Raw genomic sequence first — 11,817 nt, 5'->3', positions numbered from 1 at the left:
ACACACACACACACCGAGGGAGGGACACACACACCCACACAGACCCCCACCCTCACACCCCCACCCTCGTCCTTACACAAATCTTTGTAAGCCCCACCTCCCCTCCCCCGACCTCCCCCGTCCCAGCCTCTGGTTAAAGTCTGACCTTTACACTCTGTCCCACGTTCCGAGGAGCTCTCTCTGGGAATGAGATGAGAGTTTGTGTGGGTGAACCTTTCTGAAGGTTGGAGTTGACTGACCTTGAAAGAAAATCCCAGCTGACAAATTTCACTTCCCACTGGCTCTGGGAATCAGTGCAGTCAGATTCCATTCCGCCCATCCGGCCTGTGCTAGCTGTTTGAAGGAGACGAGGAATTAGTCATAAATCTCCTTCCACCTTATCCCCCAGCGCCCCACTCCCCAGCACCAGTTCATGCATTCATTCTCCTTTCAAAGTTACACTTGTGCTGACAAGTGGCAAGTAACATTCACATCACACAACTGCCAGGCCATGGCCATGACCAACACAAAACAGTCTCACCACTGTCCCTTAACATCACTGACTCCCACACTGTAGGGGAGGGGTTTACCACTGACCCAAAACTCAAGTTGACTCACCACATGAACGCAGTGGCTACAAGGACTCAGTGGTTAGCATGGCTGCCTCATGGTACCAGGGACCTGAGTTTGATTCCGGCCTCAGGCGATTGTCTGTGTGGACCTTGTATATTCTCCCTGTGTCTGCATGGGTTTCCTCACACAATACAAAGATGTGCAGATTAGGTGGATGGGCCATGGGAAATGCAGAGTTACAGGGGTGGGGTGGATCTGGGTGGGATGCTTTTTGGAGGGTTGGTGTGAACTCAATGGGCTGAATAGTCTGCCTCTGCATTTTGAGAATTCTATGAAACACAGATAAGGGAACAGTAACTCACCTCCTGACTCCCCAAAGCCTGTCCACCATCTACAAGGCACAAGTCCGGAGTGTGATGGAATTCTCCCCACTTGCCTGGATGGGGGCAGCTCCAACAACACTCAAGAAGTTTGACACCATCCAGGACAAAGCAGCCACTTGATTGGCACCACATCCATAAACATCCACTCCCTCCCCCACCGACACTCAGTAGCAGCAGTGTGTACTATCTACAAGATGCACTGCAGAAATTCACCAAAGATCCTCAGACAGCACATTCCAAACCCACAACCACTTCCATCTGGAAGGACAAGGACAGCAGATACATGGGAACACCACGCCCTCCAATTTACCCTCCGAGTCACTCACCATCCTGACTTGGAAATCTATTGCTGTTCCTTCAGTGTCACTGAGTCAAAATCCTGGAATTCCCTCCCTAAGGGCATTGTGGGTCTACCTACAGCACATGGACTGCAGCGGTTCAAGAAGGCAGCTCACCCCCACTTTCTCAAGGGGCAACTAGGGACAGGGAATAAACCAGTTTCTTCTGTTTAATCCTGACTCAGGAACCTCAAGCCCAGGGCCATATTTTCTCAGGAAGGGGCTGGCCATTTTGGACTGTGATTTGGAGAAATCTTGTCAGTCGGAATTCTCTAGCCTGGAGAGCTGCCGATGTTCTGGTGGTGAATAGTCAAGGCTGAGATGAATTGATTTTGGATCCTAAATGAATTAATGCATGTGGAGATGGTGGGAAAGTGTAGTTGATTTGGAAGATAAGCCATGATCATCCTGAATGTTGGAGCAGACTTGATGGGCTGAATGGTTCCTCTGTCTCCCATTTCATTTGGTCCTGTGTTCACTGGGGTCCAAATGGACCACAAGAATGGGGCAAAATAACAAATGTTTTACCATTTTTGAAAACTGAGCAAACTGTTCTCCATTGTAAACTCTGGAAAAGAATGTGCCGGTTGTCCAGCAGAATAGCCAATCATTGTCCAGCAGAATAGCCAATCATTGTCCAGCGGAATAGCCAATCGTGGTCCAGCAGAATAGCCAATCATTGTCCAGCGGAATAGCCAATCGTGGTCCAGCAGAATAGCCAATCATTGTCCAGCGGAATAGCCAATCATTGTCCAGCAGAATAGCCAATCATTGTCCAGCAGAATAGCCAATCATTGTCCAGCGGAATAGCCAATCATTGTCCAGCAGAATAGCCAATCATTGTCCAGCGGAATAGCCAATCATTGTCCAGCGGAACAGCCAATCATTGAGCCTGAAGCCTGAGATTCCCATCTCCATTTTGATTGGCCTCAATCTGCTTTAATTTGTCTGTTTGAAAATGTAACGTTAAAGATACAGGAAAGTTTAACAGTGACAGAGAGAGGGGGGGAGAGAGAGAGAGAGAGAGTGATAAATTAACAGTGACAGAGAGAGAGAAATACACACACAGAAAGACAGAGGGAGAGGGATAGATAGTTAAACAGAGACAGGAAGACCAGGGACAGAGAAAGGAAGAAAAATAGGGGGAGTGGGAGTGGGAGTACAATTAAATTCAGGTGAGAGAGGACAATAAATTATGTAATGACATCGTACAGCTTTAGGAATAAGCAGAGCCCTTGTGTTTCCTTACAGAAAGACCCTGCCTTTAATGACAGGCTGAATTGTTTCAGTATCCAGCAGGTGGCAGCACATTACTGTGGAATGGCGAGGTAGTGCAGAGACTCCTTCACTCGTCCTGGAGACTTTCAGATTCTCTCAGTGAAATGTCACTGGGGAAAACAAACTAGGTACATCCAGCTTTGGGAGCTTCCAGCTGGTTCACAAAAAGCAGGACAAGCCCAACCCGGCCAATTCCCACCCCATCAGCCCACTCTCCATCCTCAGTAATGCCCGCCCCATCAGTCTACTCTCCATCCTCAGTAAAGTGATGGACGGTGTCAGTAACAGAGCTATCAAGCAGCACCTGCTCAGCAATAACCTGCTCAGTGACGCCCAGTTTGGGTTCCCCCCAGGGACACTCAGCTCCTGACCTCATTACAGCCTCGGGTCAAACATGGACAAAAGAGCTGGATTCCAGAGGGGAGGGGAGAGGGACAGTCCCTGACATCAAGGCTGTATTCGACCGAGTGTGGCATCAAGGAGCCCTGGCAAAACTGGAATCAATGGGTATCAGGGGGAAAACCTGGCCCATCGGAAACAAAACAACAAAAAGGAAGTCCAACACAGGAACAGGCCCTTCGGCCCTCCAAGCCTGTGCCGATCATCATGCTTTAACTAAACTAAAAAAACCCATATCCCTCTGTTCCCTCCCTATTCATGTAACCATCCAGATGCCTCTTAAATGTCACCAAAATGCCTGATTCCTCCACCTCTTCTGGCATTGTGTTCCAGGCTCCTACCCCTCTCTGAATGAAAAACTTCCCTCGCACATCTCCCTTCAACTTTCCCCCTCCCACCTTGAACCTGTGCCCCCTGTAATTGAAACATTAACCCTGGGATAAAGCCTCTGACTATGCAGCCTATCCATGCCTCTCACAATTATGTAGACTTCTATCAGATCTCCTCTCAGCCACTGTCCTTCCAGTGAAAACCATCCTAATCTTTTTAACCTTTCCCTATAGCCAATGCCCTCGAGACCAGGCCACATCCTGGTGAACCATCTCTGCACTCTCTCCAAAGCTTCCAAACTCTTTGATAGTGTGGTGATCAAAACTGCACACAATACGCCAAATGCAGCCTAACAAGGGTTTTATATTGCTCTAACATGGTTTGCCAACTCTTGTAGTCCATGCCCCGGCCGATGAAGGTAAGCAGGCCACATTCCTTCCCGCCTTGCCCACCTGTGCTGCCACTTTGAGGGAGCTGTGGACCTGCACGCCCAGACCCTCTGGATGTTCGTGTTGCTAAGGGTCCTGCCATTTCCATTATAGTTCACCCCTAAATTTGATCCTCCAACATACATCACCTCCCATTTGTCTGGATTAAACTCCATCTGGCATTTCTGTGCCTGAGTTGCCAATCTATCTGTATCCTGTTGTATCCTTTCACAATTGTCAGCACTATCAGCAACTCCACCAATCTTTGTGTCTTCTGCAAGTGATTTGACTCCTGAGGTCAGTCATCTCAGCTCCAGGCCATCTCTGCAGGAGTTCCTCAGGGTAGTGTCCTAGGCCCAACCACCTTCAGCTGCTTCATCAATGACCTTCCCTCCGTCATAAGGCCAGGAGTGGGGATGTTCACTGATGAGTGCACAGTGTTCAGCACCATTCACCACTCCTCAGATACTGAAGCAGTCCACAAGCTGGACAGTATCCAGGCTTGGGCTGACAAATAGCAAGTAGCATCAACCAGACAAATGCCTGACACTGACCATCACCAATAAGATACAATCTAACTATTGCCTCTTGACACTCAATGCTGCGATTGTCACTGAATTCTCCCACTATCAATGGGGTTACCATTGACCAAAAACTCAACTGGACTTGCAATACAAAAACGCAGCGGCCACTAGAGCAGATAAGAGAATGAGTAACTCACCTCCCAACTCCCCAAAGCCTGTCCACCATCTCCAAGGCACATGTCAGGAGTGTGATGGAATACTCCCCACTTGCCCCTGGATGGGGGCAGTTCCAACAACACTCAAGAAGCTCGACACCATCCAGGACAAAGCAACAGCTTGATTAGCACCACATCCACAAGCATCCAGTCCCTCCACCACTGCTCAGTAGCAGCAGTGTGTACTATCTACAAGAAGCTCATAATCCGGCCTTCCCCCCATATCTTACTCTCTATAAAATTTGATTTAATTGTTCCGATAGTGAAATAAATTATCAATGCAATTGATAATTGAAGCTAAAATATTAAGTTTTAAAAATGAATAAATATGTGGAATTTCTTTTTTAATGATGAAATATGACTGTCCTTAAACATGCCATTGGTTTTTTGGGTCCAGTGAAGGTGTCATTATGAATTTAGTGTGCTTATAAAGCCAGTTTTACCTTATTAACTAACGTATAACATTGTCCAGAATTGGGAAACATAGAACAGGAGTCGGTCGTTTAGCTCCATGTTGTTCCACCATCCATGGCTGATCTGTGGCTGAAACCCATGCACCTGCCTTTGGTTCATATCCCTTTACATCTGTGCTGAACTAAAACTTTATCTATCTCAGGTTTAACATTAATAACTGATCCAGCTTTCACTGCTGTTTGTGGGAGAGAGTTTCAAATCCCTCCCACCCATTGTGTGTCGAAGTGCTCCCTAACATTGTTCCTGGACACTCTGGCCCTCATTCTCAGACCCTGTCCCTCGCTCTAGAATCCCCAAACAATAGTTTCTCTTTATTGACTCGGTGTTTTCGTATTATATTAACAATTGTACAACAGTGTTGAAGTGGTAATTTTTTACACATTTTTAATTGTATTTGGGTTATAGTCTGGATAAAACTCTTAAAGTGCAAGATATGGATGAGAGTACAGTCCTTGCTCTGCCTATGGATAGTCTCCAGACGTTGCAGTCAGTCTTAGTGAACAGCAATAACTTCACCATCTTCACCCATTACACCATCTGGGCCACAACATGCACTTCAGTATGTGATCACAAAGAGTCAAATCCAGACAGAAGTCTTGCCTTGGCACCAATTCTCTGTTCGGTTTCCCTGGCCATTTGGGACATTTTTATTTCTCACTCTTTGAAGACTTAGTTCCCAAGTTTGTTTGAGATTGCATTTCTGCTTTGATGTTAGAGATTTTTCTAATGTCCTTTTAACTGAGTTGTTACTGTATGACAAACAATGATTCCGGAATCTGGGGCTGATTAGTGAACTCACTACAGAGTGACAGCATTAAATGATTCCCAGGGCAAGTCTGGCAAACCACAGACTAAGCTGTACATAAAACTGCAGGCTCCACATGTGTAGAGAAACATTCAGCTTTCTCAATCCTCTAAACGTGGCAACACAACAAGGAGGCCAGTCACGCCTGTACCATCACTCAGTTTAGATCCATGTTGATCTGTATCTTAATCCATTTACCTGCTTTCACAATTCTTAATATCTTTATCTGGTAAAAAACCTGTTGACGTCAGTAATTAAATATTTATGTTGCACAAGTGTCAGTCAATGACCATTGTTAGCAAGAGAGAATCTAGCCATCTCAGTTTGACATTGATTACTGAATCCCCCTCCATCAACATCACCATCACCACAAACTGAACTGTAACTTTGATTCAGCAACTGTTTGTAGGTAACAGCGTAGTAATTTAGTAGCAGCTCACAATTGTGTTACACTTCGTGGTAATTCCAGTCGGCATGATGATGTTGAAGCTTTTTGTCTTGAACCCATCAGGACATTTCACAAGGATATCAATTCAAGGGGAAATCCCGCATTTATAATGCAGGACAGGGCAGGATTGTCAAGTGAAGTCTGATTGGTGGAGGTCTTTTCATGGAAAAGGCACAAGTTAATGATGAGTGACTGTTAACAATTAGTTTTTGTTTAAATTTTAAGCCGGGCATGTTGACCCTGATTGGTCAGAGCATTGCCCTGAGAACCGAGCCATTGAATGGCAACTAGATTCCATAAGAAATATGGTCACGATAAAAGGATACCTCACCTCCTTCTCCTGATCACTTCTAATGTAGAGGTAATACATGTCCTGTACTTGAATTTGTAGCCCTGCAAGTTAGAATTTCCTCGTCTCTTCATAGGCTCCATCATGCCCCCAAAGTCACCTTTGAAATATTCCCCTTAGACTCTGAGGTCATGCACATCTTAACTATTTGTACCGAAATCGTCTCTCACAAAATGGAAAGAAATCAAAGAATCTCGCTTTCCTTGATGTTCTCATTGAGAGATCAGTCAGGGATTCTCTACCACTGTCTCCCACAAACCTTCCTTCAGTGCTCACATTCAAGCTTGGAATTTCTCCTGTTCCACATGCAATAAGATTGATCTCATCAGAGATCCTGAGAACTATGGCCTGAGTCCCCCTCTGTTCACTGGATGCTTGATGCTGAAATCAGGAGCATCAAGGCCATTGTGTGGGACACTGGCACCCCCAATCAGAACATTCCCCCCTGTATGTCGAGCAAACTCATGAAAGAGCCTAAGGAGATAAATCAAGGTGCTGAAAAATGCCCAGTCTACCTCAGGTTACCCTGCAAAGGTAAGGAATCTCAAAGGTTTGAGCTCCACCTGAGGTGAGCTGTCTTGCACCTTCCCTTCCTGAATCCAGGCTGCGTTTGCCTGATGGAACCAGCATTCCCTCTAATTTGCTTCTCAGTCGTCTGGGCCTCTGAGGTCACATGCATGGAAGTGACTTCCGGACTAGAGAGTCACTGCTGTGCTGGGCACGTGCACAGGACCTTGGAACAGCTGCACAATCCAGAGGAAACTGTGGTGCTGACCATCCCCATCAGCTCACACTTTCCAACTACCCAACACAGCGTCCAGCAACAGATCGGGTTTTGTAATTGGACAACACTTGCTGGATAATCCTGAATCTGTGAGGAATTACCCTAACAACCGATTCAGCATTATCTGTTAGGCTCACAGTGTGATGTACTGGAAGCTCGATATATTAATGCTCAGAGCCCTGTTTGTTGTAGTCAAGAAGAACATGTTCATGCACTGAAACAAAGACCAGCAATTGCTGCAGAAACTCAGCACATCTGGCAACATCTGTGGAGAGAGAACATTTCACATCCAATGATCCTTCTTCAGAATGGTTCTGATGAAGTGTCACGTTGGACCCGAAATGTTAACTGTGCTTTCTCTCAACAGATGCTACCAGACCCTGCTGAGTTTCTGCAGTACTTTCTGTTTTTGCTTCAGGTTTTCAGCATCTGCCAGTTCTTTGTTTTATTTTAATGTTCATACACTGCAACTGTTTCAAGTCAGCAAAATTGGGAACAGCCATTTGTTGATTCATTTCTCAGGGCAATGACCTGACCAATCGGAGTCAGTCTGCCTAGTTTAAAATTGAAAAGACAATCGGCTGTTAACTGTCAATCAACATTGATTGGTGCAAGGCAATGCCTCTACCTGTCTGGGGGCATTTGCTAACCAATCAGCACTTTCCTCTTATTCAGTATAAATGTTGGTTTTCCCCTTGAACTGGTATTCTTGCACAATGTCCTGATGAGTGCAGGATGAAATATTTGTCAAAATGTGTCTTTCTTCAGCAATCTTCAAGTCTTCTACTACCAAATGACTAATGGGTACAGTGCAGGGATTCACCAAACATTACTTCACCATTAACACTCAGTAGCAGCAGTGTGTACAATCTACAAGATACACTGCAGCAATTCACCAAAGATCCTCAGACAGCACCTTCCAAACCCATGACCACTTCCATCTGGAAGGACAAGGGCAGTAGATACATGGGGACACCACCCCTTGCAAGTTCCCCTCCAAGCCCCTCACCATCCTGACTTGGGAATATATCACTGTTCCTTCAGTGTCGCTGGATCAAAATCCTGGAATTCTCTCCCTGACAGTGTTATACATGTTCACCACATTTTCAAGGATGATTAGAGTTTGGTATTGTTCCAGGAATTTTGGAAAGTTCTGGACTCTCTCCACACTCCTGTCCACTCCCACCCGTATCCCCTGGCCTACCAACACCACCAGAGGAAATATTTGCTCTCTGTCCTATTGAATCTTTTCATTTCAATGAGCTCGCCCGTTAATGCACTGTATTCAAGTGGAGGCAAGGCTAGTTTCTGCAACATGTCTCACAATGTAACCTTTTCAGCTCTGGTATCATTCTGGTGAATCTGTGGGATATCCCTCCAAAATCAATATTTCCTTTCTGAGGCATGGGGCCAGACCTGAACAAATTACTCAACTTGTGATCTCTCAAGACAGCGTTGAATTGTCACTGAGTGGGCCATGGCTTGTTATTTTCTGGCATTTTTCAGGAAGGGTTCGTGCCAAGGTCTTGCACTCATGACCATTCACCAGAAGGGAGGTGATGCTTGGTTTGTTGAGATGAAAAGACTATGAGGCTGATTCTCTGCGGACTTTAGTTTATTTGTACACGAACTGCAAATAATCACTGAATGATGAGTTAGTGAGAAACTTACCTTTGACACAGCCAAGAGTTACAAGGGCAAAATGGACATTCATTTTAAATGAATAGAAAATAAACCGTTAAAATAAGATGGTGAGTAATAAATCCAAAATGAAATTCAGGAGAGAGTGGGGAGAACAGAGTTTGAGCTCCCACAGGGAGTGATTGAGGGGAAAGGGGTTACATTGAAGGGGTAACTTGGATTAATGCTGAGGGAGAGAGAACCCGAGGGAACAGAAAGATAAGAAAGACTGAAGGAAGGCGATACTAACAGGAAACACTGGGGATTGCTAGCTGGATTTCCAGCATCGATGCAGAAACAAAGCTAATGTTTCAGCTCGATGACCCTTCATCAGAAGTCAGTGTGTTTGACGATAGACCATTGACCTGAAACATGAGCTCACTCTCTCTCCAACGTTGCCCTCCTGTTCCCCTAGCCCCCAGACAGGGGCCTGAGCTGGTGAGTATTCCAGCATTTTCTGTTTCTTTTTCACATTCCCAACAATTTTTAAAATTCATTAAGTGTATGTGGGCGTTGTATCGACAGTGAAGGAACGGCGATGTATTTCCAAGTCAGGGTGGTAAATTACTTGGAGGGGAACTTGCAGGGGGTGGTGTTCCCATGTATCTGCTGCCCTTATCCTTCTAGATGGAAGTGGTCATGGGTTTGGAAGGTGTTGTCTGAGGATCTTTGGTGAATTTCTGCGGTACGTCTTGTAGATGGTACACACTGCTGCTACTGAGTGTCGGTGGTGGAGGGATTGGATGTTTGTGGATGTGGTGCCAATCAAGTGGGGGCTGCTTTGTCCTGGATGGTGTTGAGCTTCTTGAATGTTTTTGGAACTGCCCCCATCCAGGGCAAGTGGGGAGTATTCCCTCACACTCCTGACTTGTGCCTTGTAGATGGTGGACAGGCTTTGGGGAGTCAGGAGGTGAGTTACTCCCTACGGGATTCCTAGCTCTGACCTGCTCCTGTAGCCACAGTGATTATGTGGCAAGTCCAGTTTCTGGTCAGTGGTACTGGGGGATTCCGTGATAGTAACACCATTAAACATCTACAGTTCTTTATGTGTGGAAAGTTAACAAGAGGTTGGAGCAAGAGGCGCTGACATAGACTAATTGAACTCCATTTATTGTGTCTATTTGTGGCATACACTCGCTGTGTGAAATGTTTATCAGTTACTGAGCACTTGACCAGTTTAGATGCAAAGTCAAACATGCCTCCCTGTTCCAGAGAGTTTCATCCTGACTGCATTTGCACGTTAGACCTGAGTGTGTCTGAAACAAAACTGCTCTGATCAACATGAAACATCACCTTTTGTCACCCCCCTCCCTCTCACTACATCCACATTGACGTTTAGCACAATTAGTAACTTGACAATGAGGAATTTTAAAAGAATTGATGTTCCTCCCTGTCTCCAACCTGCTGTTAACATTGATTTTTCTGTCTTTTTTAATCTGAGTGCAAATATTTTCACAGCAAGGATCAACATTGAACATGAATTTTCTGCTTTTTCCAAGAGGGTTTGAGTGGGTCACAGGTTACCTCAGCGTTTGCAGAGTCCTGATTGAAACTTGTTGTAGTGGGGTGTGGGGAAGGAGGGAGAGATCAGGAGGTAAACATTAATGGTTGGAAAGGCCCCAGAACCTGTTGATGTTGGAACTGAGCTGGTCTGGGCAGCTTTCTGTTGAATAAAAACATGGCTCAGCCCCATGGCAGGCAGAGGCTGGTGTGGAATAGGGAAGCGTGTGAGGCTGTGCCATGAATGATTAAAGCTGACAGGTGGGTACATTGACACAGGTATTACCTTTCCACCTACAGCATGCCCACTTCTGTAATCCTTCTATTGCCTTGCAGACTCCCAGGACCCTCCAGGGGCTCAGCGGCAGGGAGCACGACCAAGGTCCAGGGAGCCAACAGCTTGAACAGACGGAGCCAGAGTTTCAACAGCATCGATAAGAACAAGCCCCTGCAGAATGCAGGTGGCAGTGAGAAAGGTAACCCCTGCCCTATCCCTCCGTTCCCTCTCTCTTTCCCAGATTTCCTTCCATTTCTGCACTGGCTTCTGCAGGGTCAGCACATTCCATTGTGGTTCATAACCAAAGCTCTGTTTTTGAAGTGGGATTGGAGTTATAATGTAGGAAGACATGACTGTGACATTCCACACAGACAACAAAGTCATCCAGATCAGAGAACCTGCTCTGTGTGTGTGTCTGTGTGTGTGTGTCTGTGTGTGTGTGTGTGTGTCTGTGTGTGTGTGTGTCTGTGTGTGTGTCTGTGTGTGTGGTCACTTGGTGAATAATTATTGACCAGCAATCATCTGTGGCTGTCTGGCTGCTGGCCCACAGATCTTTGTTATCCACAGTTTAAATTCATGTGAAACACACCAATTCCAACACTGTGGCACTCCCTCAGTACTGACCCTCCAACAGTGTGGCACTCCCTCAGTACTGACACTCCAACAGTGTGGCACTCCCTCAGCATTGACCCTCTGACAGTGTGGCACTCCCTCAGTATTGACACTCCAACAGTGTGGCACTCCCTCAGTACTGACACTCCAACAGTGTGGCACTCCATCAGTACTGACACTCCAACAGTGTGGCACTCCCTCAGTACTGACCATCCAACAATGCGGCACTCCCTCAGCACTGACCCTCTGACAGTGTGGCACTCCCTCAGCACTGACCCTCTGACAGTGTGGCACTCCCTCAGCACTGACCCTCCAACAGTGTGGCACTCCCTCAGTACTGACCCTCCAACAGTGTGGCACCCCCTCAGTACTGACCCTCCAACAGTGTGGCACTCCCTCAGCACTGACCCTCCGACAGTGTGGCACTCCCTCAGTACTGAC

At 46.3% G+C, this 11,817-nt stretch overlaps 1 protein-coding gene across 1 annotated transcript in view; it reads left to right on the top strand.

Annotated features, from left to right (window-relative positions):
* Positions 1-11,817, top strand: part of LOC122559450 (neuron navigator 3-like) — a 163,935-nt gene that overhangs the window by 110,591 nt on the left and 41,527 nt on the right. Inside the window, exon 7 of the mRNA XM_043708901.1 lies at positions 10,824-10,963. Coding sequence (XP_043564836.1) covers positions 10,824-10,963 — 140 coding nt within the window. The remainder of the gene's footprint in view (positions 1-10,823; positions 10,964-11,817) is intronic.

This window comes from Chiloscyllium plagiosum, chromosome 19 (assembly GCF_004010195.1).
Source record: "Chiloscyllium plagiosum isolate BGI_BamShark_2017 chromosome 19, ASM401019v2, whole genome shotgun sequence".
NCBI lineage: Eukaryota > Metazoa > Chordata > Chondrichthyes > Orectolobiformes > Hemiscylliidae > Chiloscyllium > Chiloscyllium plagiosum.
Note: the sequence above shows the minus strand (reverse complement) of the source record. Positions and strands in the feature narration are given on the sequence as shown.